The sequence below is a fragment of the Delphinus delphis genome, chromosome X, assembly GCF_949987515.2.
Source record: "Delphinus delphis chromosome X, mDelDel1.2, whole genome shotgun sequence".
NCBI lineage: Eukaryota > Metazoa > Chordata > Mammalia > Artiodactyla > Delphinidae > Delphinus > Delphinus delphis.
This window is the reverse complement of record NC_082704.1, coordinates 114,445,198-114,468,673: the sequence shown is the minus strand read 5'-3', so window position 1 is coordinate 114,468,673 and position 23,476 is coordinate 114,445,198. Positions and strand designations below refer to the sequence as shown.

Genomic DNA, 23,476 nt, shown 5'->3' with positions numbered 1-23,476 from the left:
TCAGGCTTTAGGTGTTTAGTTGTACCTGATTAATAAAAATATTTAATTTTCTGAACAGGTAATGCATTTGCATAAATACCCGTACAAGGTAATAAAAAAGTCTCCCCTGGGCTTCCCTGGTGGCACAGTGGTTGAGAGTCCGCCTGCCGATGCAGAGGACGCAGGTTCGTGCCCCGGTCCGGGAAGATCCCACATGCCGCGGAGCGGCTGGGCCCGTGAGCCATGGCCGCTGAGCCTGCGCATCCGGAGCCTGTGCTCCGCAACGGGAGAGGCCACAACAGTGAGAGGCCCGCGTAACGCAAAAAAAAAAAAAAAAAAAAGTCTCCCCTGACCCCATCTTCCACAGGCACAGGTCCTAAGTTTGTATCCCTCTCAACAGGTCAACATTTCATCTTTTTATCAGGAACACATTATAGTTACAAATTTAACCCATAAAAGATTAAAACTTAAATGATATTGTGCCATCCTACACAAGTCCATGGAATGTTTTTTCATTTGTTCAAATCAACTTTTGCATTCTTACATATTTCAAGTTTACTCAAATATTTTATTCTTTTTCTATTGCAAATATTTTTATTGTATATGAATAAAAGTTTTTGATTTCTATATATTAATTTTATACTTTGCTATCTTACTGAATTATCTTAATTCTTGTGGACTTATCAGTTGATTCTCTTGGGTTTTCCAGGTAGATTGTTCTGTCATTCACAAGTAGTTAGATTACCACCACCTTTGCAATTTTTATACCTCCAGTTAAGTTCTTTTGCCTAAATGCTTTAATGTCAACCTCTAGTACAATGTTGCATGATAATGGTAATGTTGGCATCCCAGTTTTGTTACTAATACTAGTTGTAATTCTACCAGTGTTTCCCCATTAAACATAGTTCTGGCTTTTGCATACATATTTTCCAAAAATTAGTATTATTAAATATTTTATTAAGAATTTATGTTGAATTTTACAAATATCTGTTTAGCATATCAGTAGATGACCTTATAGTTTTTCATATTAGATTTCACAGGTCCAGATGGTTTCACAGAGGATTTCTAGTATACCTTGAAAGAGTAAATAATTCTAATCTGTTTTGTCTATTGCAGAACCTAGTGTATGAAAGAAAAACTTCTAAATCATAAAGCAAACCTAACAGTGATGCCAAAATTCCCCAAAAAGATTACACACACACACACACACACACACACACACACACACAAACAAGAGATAACTGCAGACGAGTCTTACTTAGGAAAATGGACACAATAATTCTGTGTGGCAAACAATTCAGTAAGGCATTAAAAATAATAAGTTATGACCAAGTGGGATTTTATTCAAGAATGCAATAATTTGCTTTTAGAAAATCTAATACTAAAATACTTCATATTAACTTATCATATGGTTATCTATATGCTGAAGAATGTAGCCCTTGAAGGAATGTCTCTATTTCTTCCAGGGAAATGGTCTACTTGATTTTTTAAAAAAATTTCTTCTGGGATCACTTTCAGTAAATCGTATTTTGCTACAATATTGCCCATTCCATCCAGGTTTTGAAACATATACGTTTAAGTTGAACAAAGTAGTCTCTTATGAATCTTAATTTTCTTCCTTTTTAATTAATATAAAAATTCTGAGTACAGCTCTAGTTATGTCTTACAAATTATAATACATAACTTTATTACAAGTTTCTAGATACTACGCAAGTTCAGTTTGTATTTCCCCTTTGATTCAAGGATTATGAGAAATTCCTTTTTCCCCCAGAAAGAAAAGACTTTTTATTTTCTGAGCTTTGTTGTTCTTGTTATTTCTAGTTTTGCAATATTATCATGAGAAAATGTTTGCTGTACTATTTCCAATTTTTGCAATTTATTCAGATCATCTATGTAGTCTAATACTTGGTTGATTTTGATGAATATTCCGCGGGTGTTTACAAAGAAGCCATATTCTTTAGGGAGTTCAGAAAATGTCAGTTAGATCTTCCTCATTAATTACAGTATGAGGTCTTCCATTTGTGCTCGCTTCAAGTCTCAACTTACTGGACATTTCCTCTGAGACATGTTTTCAAACCAGGTACACCCTAAGCCCAGATAAGCTCTTTGCCTATCTGCTCCTCTAGCACCTGTACTTCCTGCTATTTTAACAATTCTTGCACTGTGTTATAATTGCTTATTTACTTCTCAATGGGCATTCAAGGTCCTTAAGAACAGAGAGCATGTGTTGTTCACTGTTGCATTCTCAGGACCTGACAGCTCTTGGCACACAGAAGGACCTCATAATCATTTGTTGCATGAATGGATGAATATCTCCATAACTTTCCCTTCTTTAGAATTCCTCTTAGAGAAAGAGACTGGAGAGAGGGGGTGAGGCACTGCGAAGAAAATATTAAGGATAGACTGGAGGTGTCTGGCAAGTAGGTAGTCTTCCAAACAAGTCCTATGATTCCCATCCAGACATTGGCGGTCTACCATATTGGTACTCAGATGTGCTCAGTAGCCCAAGTGAACCAGGAAAAATGGCAAAGCGGTCAGTGTTTATCACCAGCATTTTCTACATCCCTTATTCTGTACCCTGCCCCAGAAGAAGCCACTAATCTCATATCACTGCTCTGGTTCCAACATTCAGAAACTTCCTCAGTCCTTTTTTCCCTTCTGCAATAGAAATTCCAGGCAATTAGGCCAGTCTACGTTGAGTATTGGTTTTATTAAAGTCATTTGCTATGAGTAGTGACTGACTGTATCAACTTAATTTTTCAAGACATATGTTCATCCCCTAATGGAAGCCTGCTAATCCGTATCTTGAGCTAGTGGCTACTTATCTCTTCTGAATACCCCCTCCCCCACCATGCTTAATTATGCTTGCAAAATGCATGGCAGGCAGACATATACAATCTTCCCCTTTTCCTTGCCTTTCCTCATCTGAAAAATGAGGGAATTTGATTAGTTGATCTAGAAAGTTGTCTCAGCTCTAAATTTCTATGATTAGTATTCTGTCATCTACCCTTTGCAAACTACTCTAAATAGATTCAATCACCATAGGAGAATTAGCGAGGACAACCAGGCAAATACTGAACTCAACAAATCCTCAAATTAGGGGAGGGGGTCATATAGTCAGTCTTTGACCATCCACAGCACTGCTGAATGGCAAAAATCATCTTAGTGAATAAGACAGAAATCTGTTATCAACTATCAAAGACAAACGAATCGGGAGGGGTCTAAGAGAACATCTGGTTCAAACCCTTTCCAGAGGCATAAATTTCCTGGAAATAGGTATTGTAGGAAGCATTCTGGTTAATCAAATATTCCAATTAATGGTTAGATCTAAGACACTAGGAAATAAAATGTTGAAAGAATTACAATACAATAAAAATATTTCAAGTGTTAAAACTAGAATGAATATGTGACACTACAGTGGAAATAAGATTAGACCAAGAATCCTGTTCCAGGTCTAGCTTTGTTCTTTTTTTTTTAACATCTTCATTGGAGTACAATTGCTTTACAATCGTGTGTTAGTTTCTGCTGTATAACAAAGTGAATCAGCTATATGTATACATATATCCCCATATCTCCTCCCTCTTGTGTCTTCCTCCCTCTCACCCTCCCTATCGCACCCCTCTAGGTGGACACAGAGCACCGAGCCGATCTCCCTGTGCTATGCGGCTGCTTCCCACTAGCTACCTACCTTACGTTTGGTAGTGTATATATATCCATGCCACTCTTTCACTTTGTCCCAGCTTACCCTTCCCCCTCCCCGTGTCCTCACGTCCATTCTCTATGTCTGCGTCTTTATTCCTGTCCTGCCCCTAGGTTCTTCAGAACCAATTTTTTTTTTTTAGATTCCATATATATGTGTTAGCATACGGTATTTGTTTCTCTCTTTCTGACTTACTTCACTCTGTATGACATTCTCTAGGTCCATCCACCTCACTACAAATAACCCAATTTTGTTTCTTTTTTTTTTATGGCTGAGTAACCTAGCTCTGTTCTTAACTGTTTTTTTGACATTAGGAAAATCTCTCAAGCTCTCTGAACTCAGTATCTGCATAACTATAGTATGTGGAGACAGAATGAATTATATATTGAAATATTTTTGAAAGATCAATGTACCCTACACAACATACATAATACTAATTGTTCATGATGACAACATGCCTCAGAATGTTAGAGAAAATTGGGCAAAGTTATGCAAATTTATCATTTTCATACTGTTACTCATAAACGAAATGCCTTCAATATTACCACCGTGAGTCATAATACTGGATAAAGCTCAACCAAAGTTTATAAAAAAGATCAAATTCAATTATGAATTATAAAAACATCAATGATTCTCTAAATAGCATCTGAGAGAATATAGTTTGCATCCTCTTTATCTAAAATTCCACAAGAACAATTTTTCCCAGTTCTCAGAAAATTCGGTTTGGGATTTAAAGGTAAAATCGAGCCATTTCAGGCCAAAGGGTAATTTTAAAACAAGACCAGTAGCAGGAAAATTAGCCCTCAGTGATAGCACTGATTTCAAGATACAGCAGTTGCTCGAAATCTCTTAAGTGCTTCCATCCAGAAAGAAGTCACACGAGACTGACTCCCACATTTAACTTTAATGAAGAACCTAAATTGGATGAAACTATTAATTAATCTAACTAATTTGCAGTACTCAAGGCATTGACTCTAATGGCAGGACGTGAGTCCAAGAAGTCAACTCCACCATGGTGATGAGAGCTGACGTGTTTGAGAACTTGCAAGGTACTGGGCCCAGTTCTAAGCACTACACGCTTGTTATTTCATGTGTATCTCAATGCTTTACACCAAATCTATGAGATGGGCTTCATTATTGTCCCCATTTTTCAGCTGAGAAATCTGAGGCACAGAGAGATTAAGTATCTTGCCCAAAGTGTACAGCTAGGAAGAGGCAAGACCTGATTTGGACCCTCAAAGTCGAACACTGGTGCTAATGGATTTTACCACCACGCCAACCCAGGATTGCTAGAGTACATGGCCATCATCTATTTTCTTGTCTTTCTTTACCTCTATAAAGCAGGTTTCTGAAAGGAATGAACCAAATGTCAATTATCTTTGTGTATCTCTCAGCACCTCACACATGGGGAACAGTTTACAATCATTTGTTGACTGACTGCTAAAAATATGCAAATCATTTTGGGACCCTATATCTGTATTGGAAACACAAAATTAAGAGAGAATGTAGGTAATTCCAGAAATAAAAATCCTACAGTGGAATGTTTTGGATTATGAACTATCCAGTTTTATTTTCTATGTTAACCAAAATCTAGAGAAAAGTTATTAATTCAGACTGCCTTGGATAGTGGTTACTTTGAATTATAATATATGATTAGATCAGGAGTTCATTAAAAAAATGTTCTGTAAAGGGCTAGGTGGTAAACATATTAGGCTTTTTGGGCTGTAAGATCCCTGTTGTACCTACTCAACTCTACCACCTTAAGTAGAGAATAAGAGAGCCACAGACAATATGTAAAAGAATGGGCATGGCTTTATTTACAAAAGAAGGTAGCAAGACTGATTTAACCCATGGGCAATAGTGGGCTGACCCCTGGACTCCAGCATAGGTAAATTGATTTTCAATAGCTACTTGATACATGTTTAAGCAGGGATCTTATTTGAATGAATAGATTAAAAGATATATTATGGTTCTTGTTCTCTTATACTGATTATCCTCACAGATATCTCACTAGTTTTCTTAATTAAACTTTCCTCTTTAAAAAGTCCAAAAATAAATCATCAAATCTTACCAAATTCTAGATTCATGAGGCCCAAAGTAAACAACTTATCTCTTCTCTCTCCCTCTCTCTCCTAAAGACACCACATATGAGTTACCTACCGTTGTCTGACAAATTCCCACCCGCCCCAATTCAGTGGCTTAAACAACAACATTTTAATCTCACAGTTTCTATGGGTCAGGAGTCCAGGCACAACCTAGCTGAGACCTCTGTTTCAGGGTCTCTCAGGAGGCTAAAATCAAGGTGTAAGCTGGGACTGCAGTCTCACATGAGGGCCCAACTAGAAAAGGATCCACTTTCAAGCTCACTCAAGTAGTTCTTGGCAAGATTCAGTTCCTCCTGGGCTGTTGGACTGAGGCCTCAGTCCCTCACTGACTGTTGACCGAACGCCACACTCAGCTCCTTGCCAGGCAGCCCTCTCCACTAAGGCAAGCAGTGCGGAGAGCCAGAGAGAATGCCAGCAGGAAAGCAAGTGCAAGCAAGACAGACCTCCAGCCTTTATAACCTCATCGTGAAAGTAACCTCCCTTCACTTTTGCCATATTGTATGTTAGAAGCAAGTTGCTAGGTCCAGCCCACAGTCAAGTGGAGGGGGTTACCCAAGAATATGAATACCGGGAGGCAAGAATCACTGGGGTCCACTTCAGAAGGCTGCCTACCACACGCTAGTAAAACAAAGTCTTCATTGGTCTTCTAGTGTAATGCTATTAACATTTAAAAAAAATTTTTATACAGGAGGTTCTTACTAGTTATCTATTTTATACATATTAGTGTATATATGTCAATCCCAATCTCCCAGTTCATCCCACCACTACCCCCCGTTATTAACATTTTTAATTGATGTCCTGTCAACAGGAGTGTATGGCTGTTAGCACAACTGAGGCCATCTTGGGCCCTTACAGTTTCTTGTGTCCTTTCACTGACCCTACCCAGGACTGTACTGTACAGTAAAGCCCTTCTCTGTCAGGGGCTTTGTAGCTAATAGATATTGTTTAATAATCATTAGGACCAGGTGGCCTCTATGCTCCGTTAGTCCCCAAATAATGATGAAAATCTTTGCTGACTTATTCCTAGCACCCACTAGACTAGTTACCCATTCATGAATTTTGACTTAGGAATGCACGTCCTATTTCCAAACACCTACCCCCATACCCTAGGTTAACTATACAATTGTCCCAGTGGCCCCTTGGCCGTGTGGAGTGCAGCTGCGAATGCTTCCGGATCGTTGTCTGCCCGATCCCGCTCCCACCCTGTGAGTAGGTTACCCTATAATAAACTGATTCATTAATAATATGGAGCTGCCTCCCTCATTTTTCGGTTTCAAGATGCCTTCTCAGTTGGGTGGGCACGTTTCGTTCCCTCCATTCTCCAACAAGGAGTAATTTGTACCTTCATAATAGCTATATCCTTTTAGGCTCAAAATATAACTGTGATTCAATCTTCCTAACAAACTTCATAGCCAGCATGGAACAGTTTCTATGATGTTTCTACGAATAAGCTGCTCTCGTTATTTCCCTGACCCAAGGAGGGTTGGTATATGCGGGATGACTTGCATAGTATTAGATTGGAAATTAGTTTCTGTTACAGTTACACAATTGTAATTTGTCAATTTAAAATTAGATGTGCAGAGCAAAAAGGGAAGTAATGGGTGTTAAATGACATGGGTAATATAGATCCCAAATTGATTTGATGCTTACTTCTCCAGATTGGTTTTTGAACTGTGTTGACACTCCATTCTCACTGATGATGAGGAAACCAGCCAGATATAGGGCTTTTGTCAATAGGAAAGGAATTTTCAGGAGGACCTGTGGTCGGTTGCTATCCTGGTTCTAAACGGTGCATGATGTGACAGGCATCACGTTTGTGTCAGCCTTCCCTGATCTAATTTTAGTTTTGGGCCATTTGCTTCAGTAAACTACAGACCCCATAACAAGTATTTGGGTGCAGATAGTTCATTTGGGAGGGGGCCTCAGGAAGGACAAGTGAGAGAGTACGGAGTGTAAACAAGGAAAGGGGAAAAGCCAATAAAGTCTATTACTGAGCCAGTTACCATGGACGGCAAGTATGGTTCAATCCTGCTGGGGATCCTCTGAAAAACCATATAGAATTCTCATCAGATTTATCCCACCAAGTAACTGGAAATCCGGCATCTTTATCCACTAACTCCCATCCCTCTATGGTTGAGAGGCGTCCCCCTGGAGTGTTCTAAGCTTCCTTGTATGCAAGTTGAGAAAGTTATTAAAGTGCCAAAAAATAAAACAAACAAACAAAAAAAACAACTCTCAGGCAGAAGCAGCAAGGTTCAGGGCTTGAGGTGAGTTGCTGATGGCTTACAGGAGACTTTCTCACTCAATTTGCTGGTGAATTTGCAGTACATCTGCTACACGTAGTCTTATGCAGGTAAATGTTTTCATCAATACAATTTGTTTCTAAGCAAGGAATTCTCCATTTTAGGCAGGTGCCGCCTGGCACACAGAGGTGCTCAATGAATACGCATTACTGGATGACACTGAAGGTTGTGAAGACGGCACAGCAGAGAGCCAGAAGGCCGCTTCTTGCACTCACAGCCCTGATCACCTTGAGATTGGGACCCCATCCTGCTACTGACTTAGTTTCCCCCCTCATCACTTTCTCTTTCCCTTGAGTTATAGATTTTCAGAAACCTTAGAGATGATCATCCAACCCTTTTATATTTCCAAGAAGGAAACTGAGGCCCAGAAGGGTGAAATGACGTGGCCACCTTTGCAAAGTCAGCCAGTGGCAAAGCCAAGACCCACATCCCTGGCATCTTCTCACTGCTCTCTCCATCACAGCCCTGCCTCCTTTTCTTAGCTTCTGTAATGCTACACGATTGATTTCCATCAAGGGACTGGGACTCATCTAAACTCTCTGAAGCAGATATATGCAACTGATGTATTAGAAATTGATGTACTCAATAAGCCCAACCCAAATCTTTCCACTTTCACAATTTATCTTTTGTTCTTTTTATAGCAGTCTGTACAATTCAATACTGAAATACAGAAATGCCTCCTGATAGCACGGTCTTTTTAATTTCTTCAAAGAGCTTGCTTATCTATTTGTGTCATTTTATTCAAGAGGCTGTAGGATTTCTTTTTAATTACGAACAGATTCCTGCAGGCTCATATCTAGTGCAAATAAGTAGCTAATTATTAGCGGGTGGTTTGTGTTTCTGGTTTTTGTGGTGAGGAGAAAGGCATGGAACTGACTTGCATCAAAATGCTGCTTGGCTACAGGAAATGGACACAGTGGAGGCCAGCTCTTGGGTAATTTACAGTAACAAAAAGTGAGATCACCAGCCCAGCCAGAGGCTCTTGTACCACGTTAATTCCAGGCCTCTGATTGACCTGGAGCTCTTTTTCTTGTTTTCTTCTCCCCATATGTAACCTTGAACATGATGGAGGCCTGATTCACTTCAGGAGCTTGAGGTTGCCATGCCCCAGGCATGAGCGCCCAGGGTCTCAGGCCAAGAAGGGAAGGTTTCTATCAAGGTGGCTTCCGCAGAGCCCTCCTCACTCACCTGCTGCCTGCACCATGAGCTAACATTAAAGTGCAGAGCTGAAGCGAAACCAGGCCACAGGCCAGGGCGTGGGTGGTAAAGCTTCTTGGCTACCACTGACTGCCATTCAATAGATATTAATACCTCAGTTGTGAAACACTCTTGCCCTCCACCAAAGGAATATCCGTCCTCATCCCCAGGCTGTGGCATCCCAGGGCTCAGAGGATTCAGGTGCATTGCAGGGAAGCTCAGCACCTGGAGAAGCCTCTTTGCGCCCCAGAGTCATCACAGGATCCCAGGTGCTCTTGAGGAAATGGCTTCTCTATCACTACAGGTTGGAATGGGCTTCTAAGCCTGCCACCGTTTGTAGTCCAGGATCGTCCATTGCTCACCTATCTCACCCACCCCACCGAGCATCTCAGAAGTCCGCTTGCGTCAGAAGTCCGCCATCGTGATTGCTCTGGGATGACCAAGAGCCCGCACATACCCAGCAATGGCCTGCCTGCTCACTCTGCTAAGGTTCAGGGTTGCAAAAATGGTCGGGGGTGAGAGATTTGGCCCGTGTTGCCTTCCTGATCTGGCCTCCTCATGCTACTCCAGGGAGCGCAGCCGACTTGGAAATCATAAGGCAACGAGCCCAGTCTAGGGGGTGGAGACCACTCAGCTTCTCCAGATTTCCCCTCCCATCCAGCCCCCTCTCTGGGCAGCAGCAGACGGAGGACAGGAGAAAACCACTGTCATCGCTACAAACCCTAGCCGCCATCCCAAGGCCTTTCCCTCAGCCTGAGTCAGAGAACGAGACTGGACAGTTTTTATTAAACTTCCCTCCTCTCCTTCCTTGTTCATAAGAATGAAATTTGAAGCTGCGACGAGGTGGGTGGGGGAGTAAATAAAGAAGTGGAAACAGCACCCATGGCTGAGAAAGCAGATGAAGGGCAGTGTAGCTCTCTCTCATTTTCCCACATTTCTTTTCATAGTAGCTCCATGGCTGCAGGTGTGACTGTGCTGTCTCGAGCTCGCCCAGCCCGCTGCCTGCACTCTCTCACCTCTTTCACATCAGATGTTGTCATCTGGTGAAACCACAGTCTGTGAGTAATTCTGCCGACTCACTCCCTGGGGACGGTTTCCCTCAGGGGTCAGGGAGCCAGAAAAGCACGGAGGGTGGAGTCAAGCCAGAGGAGATGTGAGGAGCAGCTCACCCACTCTTCTGCCGTGTGATCTTGCTAGAGTTAAAGAGTAAACTCAGCTTTCTTATCTATATCACAGAGATAACTCCTAGAGTTCTGTGGCTGAAAGCGTTTCACTGATCATGGTGGTGGGAGTTCGTTGTTTTGTTTTCGTAACAGCACATCGCAGCCCCCCTGACATATAGGAGTGCTCGCTACGACGAGATGCCATTTTACGTGAACTTAGCTTGTGTGAGTTTGAAATAGGGCAATGTAAAAATACTAATAAAGTCTTAATGCATGCATAGAACATGAAATACAACCAAATTCTACTTTTTATGTATTCCTCTAGGGAAAATTGCCTTGAATTATGCAAGCTTTGAATTATGTAATATCTTCAAGAGCTCATTCCTGGCAAACCAATGTGACTGAGGGTCCACAATCTGCCAAATGAGTGTTAAGATTTACCGGAAGTGTCTTATGCAATCCTTCAGTGACCCCATGACACTGGGATCCTTGGATCATTTCCTTCCTTTTCCCGTCTTCATATTCTCCCTGATTCTCTCCCTCTCTCCCTCTCTCCCTCTCTCTCTCTCTCCCTCTCTCCCTCTCTCTCTCTCTCTCTCTCTCTCACACACACACACACACACACACACACACACACACACACACACTGACTACACAGATATCTATTAAGTGGAGCATCGTCTCATTATCCACCAAAAGCCTTTGGTTGCCTTTCCAAAACTGATATCATCCAACTGGCTCTTTTCTTCGTCGTGGTTATTCTTACACTGCTGGGCAATTTGCTCCTGACTCCCAACTCCCTCCTCATTCCTGCCCTTGCCTAAGAAGCAATATACTGCACTTCTTTTGTCGTTGAAGGTGCAGCCACCGGAAGCAGACTATGGAAGGAATCAGTATTCCTGTCCACCAGCTGAGAATATGGTGAGACATGTGGCAGACGCAGCACAGGGAAGAAGCCCCACCAGCCCTGCTCCCTCCCCTTCCTCCAGATGCCACTCCTTCCTCACCTTGCCTCCCTCCCCCAGACACCTACATTTGCAGAAAGCTGAGCCTTGGGGCTGCCTTTTTCCAGGGTGTCCCTATGATGCTTCTAACAATGGCTGTCACCTAGGATTATTCGTGCATTCTGGGGCTGGCAGTTCTACCCTTCTCTTGCCTCTCCACTCACAAAACTCACACGGAGAGTGTGCTTTGGCAAGCAACTTTGAACAGTTTTATGACCACCATAAGGGAGAGAAATTTATTCATCTTAAGAAATAATATCAGCTAACTAGACCTGTGTGCCACCCAACACCCAAATTATTTGGTCCCTGAGGTTGTTCAGGTCCTGTCCTGATGAAAGCTTTGTGGTCTAAGGAATGCCCTGGGTAACTAGTTGGTTCCTGCAGGTACGGGCTTGGAGGCACTGCCACCCAATGGCTCTTTTTACAAACAGCACCCTTACAAGAGTTGTGTTTATTCAGTACTCTACCCAGAACCTAGCAAGAGTGTAAGACATGGAGAGAAAACGGAGTGCGGTGGTTACACTGGGACAGGCCAGGTAGTCAGTGCTGCCACCATCCTTCTCTTCCAAGGAAATGTGATTTTCCTGGCGTTAAACGGCAGATGCGAGCTCTTTAATTAGGCAATAAAAATGGCAACTTGGCAGTGAAACTGTAAAGATAAAATTGTACAACACCATGAATCTCTGGCACTAGGATTAATTCGACTGCTTGTATTTTTTCTGATGATATTTTTTACCATGACTGAACGTAGGTAAGAGACAAAACAGAAAGTCAAAGCCAGAATTCTCATTTCCATCTTTGTTGCTTACTACTTGTATAAGATTTAGACATGCATTTAATAAACTTATTTTTCTCCCCCATAAAATGAGGATGGAGAGGGTGGTGGTGTACTTCATAGCACTCAATAAAAGACGATTGATTGGAGCTACCAAAGGCTTCTGTCCCATGTAATGGAAGCGCAGGTCAGGCTACTGTGACCAACGGGTATCCATTTCAACAGCTGCATTAATCAGGGTTAATTAAGATTTGTCCTTCTAAATTGGATGAAAAGAAACTGTACTGTACAGAGCAGAAAATCTTCTATTCTGGTTTAGCAGTGGATTGTATGCATACTCTGAGAATAATTAAACACTGACTCAAGCAGGTGGGTGTGAGACATCATTCCACTTAAAGCAAGAAAAATATCTTAGTATTTTGACATTGTCCTATAAATTCCATTTTGTCTCTTTTCTATTAAAAAAATACTTGGTTTATCACAGTCATTTGTGATTTTTCTCTACTGGAGAGAACTTCTCTTCATACGTGTTCATACCCATCCTCCTTGGCTGGCTGCTAGAGGAACGTCTCAGCTCTCTGGGGTCAGCCTAGGGGATGCGAATGTGGATATATTTCAGTTGGCACATTGTCAAATGGTAGTGCCTTGCCCATGAGGGATGGAGAGGGCACCCAAGCTGTAAGGACATTCAGGCAATCCTTATACAATGACGAGCCACTCTTCTATGATGGGGATAAACACTGGGTAGAAAATGGCCGAACCCGTGAACAACTGGCTTCATGACGCAGGAAATGGTGTAGTCTTTGAATGTAGACAAAACAAATTATGGGACTAAAGTAAATAAATTCATGGTTTGATTTTCCATTTTGAAACTGATCTCAGTATATAATTAATGAAAAAATTTCCTCATGAAAAACTGCCAAGGTTTTCAAAAATACCTAGATAGTGTTGAAAAAGAAAAAAAAAACACTAATGAAAAGTATCTCTAAGAAATGTCAACATGATGCCAAAGTAACTGAGTAATGAGCTAAACTCCATCAACTAACTGGTCTGTTCAAATATCAGATAAATGTTTATTTAGTGCCACAAAAACCTAAACAACTTGACTGGCTCTACTGTTTCACCAGATATGTTTGTAAACTACAGGAATTGTAAATTCAGCAGAATAACTACTCTTCTTTCCCTTAGTGAAAATAAATCTAGAGTAATCTTAATATCATCAGCTATTGGCTTTAAAAGACGTGAGATAAATTTTTTCCCTTTAGTGATTGTGAGAGGAATTTGAATTTATATGCAGCTTGAATAACTTGTCAGTCAACAGAAACTATGGGGCATTTACTCAATGCACAAAGACTTGTTCTTGGGGGGTATAGATACAAAAGACATCCCTGGGTCTTTATCCTCCAAGCATCCTATACTTTAACTAGGCAGATAAAACATGCAAACATGAAGCAAACACTCAACTGTCTGATGCTAACTACCAGTGCATTACAAATCCTAAAGATGGGTAAGACCATTGTGGGCTAGAATAGGCAGAGAAAGCATCACTCTGGAGATGGAGACTGAGCTACTCCTTGAGGAATTACCTGGAAATACATAGGCAGAGAAAGCAGGAAAAGGGAGGAAGAATTTCTATGCTGGGAGAAGAGTGTAAACCAAGATTTCTCAGCCTTCGTACTATTAACATTTGGGGCTGGATAATTCTTTGTCATGGGGGCTGTCTTATGCATTGTTGGGCTTTTTAGCGGTATCCCTGGCCTCTACTCACTAGAAGCCTGTGGCAAAACCTCACTCCCCAGGTGGGACAACCAAAACCACCTTCAGACATTGCCAAGTGTCCTCTCACGGCAACATCAGCCCCAGCTGAGGACCACTGAACCAGGCCTGGATACCTGGGTTGGGGGCGGGTGCCTTCTCTATCTCAGAGCTTATCAATCTCAGAATTATTGACATTTTGGGCTGGATAACTATTCACTGTGGGGACTGTCCTGTGCTTTATAGGATGTTTAGCAGCATCCCTGACCTCAACCAACTAGACACGAGTAGCACCTCCCCCTGGTTGTGACAACCAAAAATATCTCCAGACATCACCAAACGTCTCCTGTGGTGCAAAATTACACCCATCTGAGAATGACTGAGATTCTCAGTAGGAATGGACTTGGCTTCCTCAGGGTAAGAAGAACTGATTAAACAAAACACAAGGTTCATGTTAGGAAAGAGTGGAATAATACTGAATAACTAGGGTGGACACATGCTGTGTGAGATCTTGGATACTAGAGCCTATACTAGGCAGCCACAGTAGTTCTCAAGATGTGTTGCAAAATGAATTGGCGTTTAAATTAAATCTGGCAGAAGCAAAAGGATAAAGTGCCACGAGGAGGAACTGGGTACAGGGTGATCAGTTAGGAAGTTGTTATAATAACCAGGTGTAAGCGTTGATGGCCAGGGTTGCAGTGACATCTTTGGAATGGAGAGAAAAGGGTGAACCTAAGGGTGCTTTGCAGAAGTCAATGTTGAGCTTTTGCAACAAACTGAATAGAGGTGAAGGCAAGGAAAGAACTAATGGTGAAACTAGTGTTGCCGGTGGGAAGCAAGATTCAAATGAAGTGAATGGGAAGGTGGGGCATTTAACGATTTTGCTTTTGCAAATCCTAACTGCGGGCCTTTTTATATATTTTTTGGCCATGCTGCACGGCATTGTGGGATCTTAGTTTCCGGACCAGGGATCAGACCCATGCCCCCCGCAGTGGAAGTGCGGGCTTCTAACCACTGGACCGCCAGGGAATTTCCCAGGCCTTTCATTTTTTTAATTTATTTTTTTTAAATTTATTTTATTTATTTATTTTTGGCTGTGTCGGGTCTTAGTTGCGGGATGTGGGATCTTCGTTATGGCACGGGATCTTTCGTTATGGCATGTGGGTTTTCTCTTCTCTAGTTGTGGCACGCAGGCTCCAGGGTGTGTGGGCTCTGTAGTTGTGGCACACGGGCTTACTACCTGCTGTTTAATGCCAGGAAAATCAGATTTCCTTGGAAGAGAAGGATGGTGGCAGCACTGACTACCTGGCCTGTCCCAGTGTAACCTGTTGCCCCGCGGCACATGGGATCTTAGTTCCCTGACCAGGGATGGAACCACCCACATCCCCTGCATTGTAAGGCGGATTCTTTACCACTGGACCACCAGGGAAATACCACCACCACCACCACCACCTCACCCCCACCCCGCACTGGGCCTTTTATAATGAGCACAAGAATACTGGTGAGAGGTCAGGAGGTCAGGACTGAGTGATGGGTTTGGGAATGTTGGAAATACAAAACCCTGAAATCTCCATGGCTTTAAACAATAAAAATTTATTTCTCACTCCTATTACATTCCACTGTGAAATGGGTGGCCCTGCGTCTTTTAGGGATCCAGGCTTCTCCCATCTTATGGCACTGCCATCTTAGATGAGTGACACCCAAGGTGGCTGCAGAAAGGTTAAGTCCTAATGACCTCTTGGGAGATTTCAGAGGCCCTGAAGCAGTGTATATGACTTCTGCCCACATTCCACTGGGGATCCACCTGAACTGGAAAATCTTGTTTACTGGTGTCCCAGGAAGAGGAAATGGGATTCACAAGAACTTGGCCAATCTCTGCTATGGGAGACACACACACACACACACACACACACACATACACACACACACACACACACACACACACACACAGAGAGAGAGAAACTATAGGAGTGAATGAATTTATTGAGGACCTGAAGATACAGGGAAAATCGAAGAGGAAAGCGTTCAAGGACCACAGATAAGAAATCGAAGAAGATTCAGCAAAGGATTCAGAGATGTTGTTAGAAAGCTTGGAAGAGAACTGACCCTGTGTAGAGTTGAGAGTGTCAGGAGAGAAGGTAAATTTCTATATGGAGGGAAAATGTCTACTTTTGCTAAGACTCTTGCTTTTGAGACAAAGAAATCCAAGCTAATTAGAAAAGGCCTTATATATCTGTACCCCACCTCAAAACCATAATTAGCTTATCTTTACAAGCAGTCTGAAACGCAGGTGCCTCTGCCTGGAAGTTGTGTTGGCCCAGCCTACCTGTCCATACCTCACCATGCACTTCCCCGGTACCCGGCACATCCCAGTCACTGGATTGCTGACCATCCTCAAGCCCACCTATTCTCTCCCATCTTCATGGTTTTGCTTTCATAGCTTCTTCCACCCATCAAAGTCCTGGCTTTCCTCAAGCCCTAAGTCAAATGCCACGCCATCCAGGAACGAAGCCTTTTCTGATTTTCCCCGTCACTACTGAACTCCCCACATCTTCCAGCCACCTTTTGGTTTTTCCTCTACTTTGGCACGTGAGACCACCTGCTTTGCATCAGTTTTATGTTCACTTGACTGTCTCCCTCACTAGACCGTGGTTTTCTCAAGCACCAAACAGGGCCACCAAGATTTACATCCCCAGGACAAACCAGACAACACTGCAGTCTATGTCAGGGGCTGGCAAACATTTTCTGTAAAGGGTCACATAGTATTTTAGGATTTCCAGACCATATGGTCTCTGTCACAACTACTCAGCTGTGCCATTTTACTGTAAAAGCTGCCGTGGACAATATATAAATGAATGAGTATGGCTGTGTTCCAATAAAACTATTTATAGAACGTGGTGGGGCAGATTCGATTCATAGGTCCTAATTTGCTGCTCCCTGACCTATGTGAATGACGCTTTCTGGAGCACAGCATGAACAGGTTCCCCTGGGGTATCATCTGGGGAGTCCTGGGAAGAATCAATGTGCATCTTAGTTATTCTTGTATTTCTGCCCCACCTCCCACCAGCACCTACTACAGTGCCTTCCACATAGTAGGCCCTCGGCGTTTATGTTTCTGAATTAAATATACCTGGAGAGAGAACACTAAATGAATCATACTAGCATTTTGAGAGCTTCATTAATTTGAAAACTGTTTTGCAAGACTGTAGTAATGTAGTTCAGGAAGGGCTCATGTAAGCCCAGGAATCATAAAAATAATGTGACGGGAAAAAATGTGAGGTAAAAACATCTAAGAATTAGCAGCCAAAGGGAGAGAATGTGACATCAGAGCTGGATGGAAGTAACAAAAAGGCATTTCAATCCTGAGAGACCAGCACTGAAGGACACCCCATCATATGTAATAGATGTCTCACAACACCACCTAAATCCGTGTGAATAATGCAGTTAATGCCAGCACTTCAATGCTGGAAAGATGATCATGATTTGGAGGAAACTCGGAGACCAACCAAAATCATTAAGAGACTGAAAGGATTTGTTTATGAGCAGTTATAAAAGAAGCCAAATACGTGCCTGGCCTGCTGATGGCTAGAAGGAGAGGGGGGAAAGGTTTACAAATGACTGAGTGCTGTAAACACTAGCAAGGGGAGGAATGATGGTGAGTTCTACTGCACTTAGCTTTTGGTATGGACATCTATCAGGCACTGACAAATTCTTCTCATTATTAGGTCTTAAAACATTCAAAGGCCATCTGAATAACATATAACCGGAATGCTGTGATTGGTAATGTTCGATTATTACAGGAGAATAGGACTGCTCCAGGACAGCAAATACAAGAAAATTATTGCTTGTTAAGGAAAGAAACATTCCAGGAATGCTTGGTGAGCTGAGAGAATTTAAATGCACTAACAGTCCACTCTCAGAAATATCCAGTATGTGCAATTGTGGGTAATGTTATATAGTAAAGAATTGTTGAAGTTAAAGTACAAAAATGGAAAGATGGCCAGCTATTTCCTTCATTCCTTCCTTCTGTCATTCAATCATCCATTTATCCATCCATCCCACATATCTAATGTTTACTCACTATTTGCCAGGTCCTGGGCTGGTGGTGATACAAAGAGTAATACTACACAGGACCTTTCTTAAAAAAAAAAAAAAGTTTACAGTCTAGTGAGTCTAGTGGTTGGGTCAGGGAAGCTGCTGGACTGAAAAAGAACAGACAGGCTCAATAGAGAGTTATAAGGGAGCAAGGAAAAGTGGCCCCCAACCCAGATGAGACAAAAGTAGGAAGGTTAGGGATGCTTCCCAGAGGAGCTGGTATCCAAGCCAAGTCTCGAAGGATTCTGAGTCATCTGTTAATCAGAAAGACTGAGAATAAGCATCGCAGGTGCTATACCACTTTGTCACAACATACGTGGGACTGCCAAGTAGTTCAGATTGATGGAGACAAATAGTGCAAGGCAGGTGGTAACCTTAAAAATAATAATTGGAATATATTAGGACAGTGGGCAGTTTTTATTTTCCTTGTTGATTTTTCTGTCTCTTCCAAGATTTTTCTATTAACAAAATCACACCCTTATGTAGTCAAATAATTACAAACATTTATATAGTACTTACTCTGTGCCAAACACTATTCTAAGCACTTTGCATACATTAAGTGATTTTATCCACATAACTCTACGAAATAGCTACTATTATTTTCCCTTATACAGATGAGGAGGGGAAGCAGAGACAGGTTAAACAATTTGGCAAAGTTAGAGTAACAACAGAGCAGTGTTTCTTACTTCGGGCATCTCATTCTAGAGTCTCTGCTTTTACATCCTCTATGCTCCTACTAACTTTCTAAGTCAGGAGCATATTTTCTTAGCATTTACTCCCATAATCCCAGTCTAAAAATTGACCTAACAAATAATCAGAGATATAGTTAAATATCTGGTGGGGGGGGAAGAATATTCATAGCTCCCAAATTTACAGTAGCATAAAATGAAACTAAAAATCACCTAAATATCCTATCATACAGAATGATTAATGATGGTATAGACAATTATACAAGCACTGGAAATTATGATTTAGAAGAAAGTTAAATTACATGGGAAATGCTCACTATAAAGGTCAAAGGGAAATGCAAGGTACAAAAGGTATAATCCTAGTAGTATGTTTGTGTGTGTCCAGAAAGGAGATTCACTAGTCAGACTGGGTTCCAATTCCAATCTTAGCTCCGCCACCTTTTAGCTTTCTCACTTTGGGTAATAATTTAACCTCTCTGTACCCCACTTTCCTCACCAGAAAATGGGGGTAATACAGTTGTCATAATGGTTAGAAAATTAATATATGTAAAATGCATAAATTCTGGATGGCAAACACTCAGTAACAACTATCAAAAAACAGGAAACCCTATTTAAAAATTAGAACTAGATAGTACACATTCACATAGGCAGTTGAATAAGAATCGTTTGTAGTCTGTGGTCCAACATGTTACAACTTCATCTAATTATTTTCCCCCTCCTGTTTAAAAAAATAATTGGAAGTTGAGTGAGATGAAAGGAACTTTGCATTGCAAGTAAAAAGTATTTGCTTTCAGAATCTGCTTTATCAAATAAGATGTACAAAGCACTCAACCAATCACAGAAGGGTCATAAAAGTTTCCTTTTTAACCAGATACCTTCCCAAGGCTACAGCCCTGATATTTTACTTTGGTTGAATATCTTGATTTGTGATAGTTTACAACTATTTAACCTCAACATAATGAAAGCCATATATCACAAACCCACAGCTAACATCATACTCAACAGTGAAAAGCTGAAAGCATTTCCTCTAAGATCAGGAACAAGACAAGGATGCCCACTCTTGCCACTTTTATCCAACATGGTATTGGAAGTCCTAGCCACTGCAATCAGAAAATAAGAAATAAAAGGAATCCAAATTGGAAAAGAAGAAGTAAAACTGTCACTGTTTGCAGACGACATGATATTATACATAGAAAATCCTAAAGATGCCACCTGATACTACTAGAGCTCATCAATGAATTTGGTAAAATTGCTGCATAAAAAAATTAATATACAGAAATCTGTTACTTTTCTATACACTAACAACAAAATATCAGAAAGAGTAATTAAGGAAACAATCCCATTTATCATCACATCAAAAAGAATGAAATACCTAGGAATAAACCTACCTAAGGAGGTAAGAGCCTCTACTTAGAAAACTATAAAACACTGATAAAAGAAATTGAAGATGACACAAACAGATGGACAGATATACCACATTCTTGGATTGGAAAAATTAATATTGTTAAAACGATGATACTACCCAAGGCAATCTACAGATTCAATGAAATCCCTATTAAAATACTAATGGCATTTTTCAAAGAACGAGAATAATTGTAAAATTTGTATGGAAATACAAAAGACCCCGAATAGCCAAAACAATCTGGAGAAAGAACAGAGCTGAAGGAATCATTCTCCCTGACTTCAGACTATACTACAAAGCTATAGTAAACAAAACAGTATGGTACTGGCACAAAAACAGACACACAGATCAATGGAACCGGACAGACAGCCCAGAAATAAACCCACACATTTATGGTCCACTAATCTTCAAGAAAGGAGGCAAGAATATATAATGGAGAAAAGACAGTCTCTTTGATAAGTGGTGCTGGGAAAACTGGACAGTTATATGTAAAAGAATGAAATTAGAACACCATATACAAAAATAAACTCAAAATGGATTAAAGACCTAAATATAAGATCAGAAACCATAAACATCCTAGAGGAAAACATAGGCAGAACACTGTTTGACATAAATCACATCAATATTTTTTTTGGATCTGTCTCCTAAAGCAAAGGAAATAAAAGCAAAAATAAACAAGGAGCACCTAATCAAACTTAAAAGTTTTTGCACAGCAAAGGAAATCATGAGCAAAATGAAAAGACAACCTATGGAATGGGAGAAAATATTTGCAAATGATATGATCAATAAGGGGTTAATATCCAAAATATATAAACAGCTTATACAACTCAACATCAAAAAAAAACAAACAACTTGGGCTTCCCTGGTGGCGCAGTGGTTGAGAGTCCGCCTGCGATGCAGGGGACACGGGTTCGTGCCCCGGTCCGGGAAGATCCCACATGCCGCGGAGCGGCTGGGCCCGTGAGCCATGGCCACTGAGCCTGCGCGTCCGGAGCCTGTGCTCCACAACAGGAGAGGCCACAACAGTGAGAGGCCCGCGTACCACAAAAAAACCCCAAAAAAACCAAAAAATAAAACAACTTGATTAAAAAAGTGGGCAGAAAACCCGAATACACATTTCTCCAAAGAGGACATGCAGATGGCCAACAGGCACATGACAAGATGTTCAACATTGCTAATCATCAGGGAACTGCAAATCAAAACAACAGTAAGATATCACCTCACACCTGTCCGTATGGCAACCATCAGAAAGAACACAAATAACAAATGTTGGCGAGGATGTGGAGAAAAGGGGTGCAGCCACTAGGGAAAACAGTATGGAGGTTTCTAAAAAAACTAAAAATAGAACTACCATATGACCCAGCAATTCCACTCCTGGGTATATATCTGAAAAAAACAAAAACACTAATTCGAAAAGATACATGCACCCCAGTGTTCATAGCAGCATTATTTACAATTGCCAAGATATGGAAGCAACCTAAGTGTCCATCAATAGATGTATGGATAAAGAAGATGTGGTGTATACACACACACACACACACACACACACACACACACACACACACACAAAGGAATGCTACTCAGCATAAAAAAGAACTAAATTTTGCCATGTGCAACTAAGTCAGACAGAGAAAGACAAATACTGTACGATATCACTTATGTGTGGAATCTAAAAAATACAACAAACTAGTGACTATAACAATAAAGAAAAGAGGGAAGAGATATGGGAACATATGTATATGTATAACTGATTCACTTTGTTATAAAGCAGAAACTAACACACCATTGTAAAGCAATTATACTCCAATAAAGATGTTAAAAAAAAAAAGAAGACTCACAGATATAGAGAACGAACTAGTGGTTACCAGTGGGGCAAGGGAAGAAGGGAGGGGCAATTTAGGGGTAGGGGATTAAGAGGTAAAAACTATTATGTATAAAATAAGCTACAAGGGGAATACAGCCAACATTTTAAAATAACTACAAATGGAGTACAACCTTTAAAAATTGTGAATCACTATATTATACACCTGTAACTTGTATAATATTGTATACTTCAATAAAAAAAAGAAGAAACTTGTTTCTGCATCAGTTAGGATCAAAAGCTGAATGGAAATTACAAATTGGTTTTTGAAGGACCCAAAGCCAGATATAGTTTATTTCTCATCCAAGTTTTGGAATTATCTTAATGAGTTTTTAAATGGTAAGAAAAAATAGAAGGAAATGAGCAGTTTCAAGAGTAGCACCCACTGTTTTACCTCAAAGTTTTTTCTTTCTTTTTTTTCACGAAGGCAGTTCTTGTAGTCCCCTTTGGAGCTGGTCTCGGGGATGAGGCTACTTGAGCAGGTGGGCTATACTGAGAGAAATGGAACAAGGGCCTGGGGCAGGGGGGCATGTAACTTTCACTGCTCTGCCCAGAATCTGCAAAGTGGGATGGAAAACGCTTAAGCACTTTCTTAAGGAAAGCCTAGAAAATAATCCTTGATGAAGGGAAATGACGTTATTCTGCTGCTCACACCATAAGGAGCCTGGTTTCCCCACAAGTTTTCACGGTGTCTCTGTCTCTCCCTCTCTCTCAGGTCTCCTACGTAAAAGCGATTGACATCTGGATGGCAGTGTGCCTTCTGTTTGTGTTTGCAGCCTTACTGGAATATGCAGCAGTGAACTTTGTCTCCAGGCAGCACAAGGAGTTTCTGCGGCTCCGGAGAAGGCAGAAGAGGCAGAATAAGGTACAGTTGACCCTGAGTGCAGACAAAGTCAGGTAGAGCTCAAGGTGGTTATCCAGGCAATGTAATTTAGAAAATAGAACAATACATAGTGAGCAAGAAGCTGAAGTTAATTTTTGTCCTGATTCAGCCTTCTACACTGAATTCCTGCTCAGGTTAGTCCTTTAAAATTGGGACAGAGTTGTCACATTTAGCAAATAAAATTCATCAAGAGGTGAATGGATAAAACAGATGTGGTGTATACACACACACACACACACACACACACACACAATGGAATATTACTCAGCCATAAAAAAGAATGGAATAATGCCATTTGGAACAACATGGATGGACCTAGAGATTATCATACTAAGTGAAATAAGTGAGACAGAGAAAGAGCAATATCATGTGATATCACTTATATGTGGAATCTAAAAAAAATGATTCAAATGAACTTATTTACAAAACAGAAATAGACTCACAGACATAGAAAACAAACTTATGGTTACCAAAGGGGAAAGGGGGAAGAGGGATAAACCAGGAGTTTGGGATTAACACATACACACTACTATATATAAAATAGATAACCAACAAGGACCTACTG

General features: G+C 41.0%; 1 protein-coding gene across 3 annotated transcripts in view; it reads left to right on the top strand.

Annotated features, from left to right (window-relative positions):
• Window positions 1-23,476, top strand: part of GLRA2 (glycine receptor alpha 2) — a 194,275-nt gene that overhangs the window by 135,116 nt on the left and 35,683 nt on the right. For all 3 annotated transcript variants that reach the window (XM_060002824.1, XM_060002823.1, XM_060002825.1), the window contains exon 8: window positions 22,744-22,893. In XM_060002824.1, coding sequence (XP_059858807.1) covers window positions 22,744-22,893 — 150 coding nt within the window. The remainder of the gene's footprint in view (window positions 1-22,743; window positions 22,894-23,476) is intronic.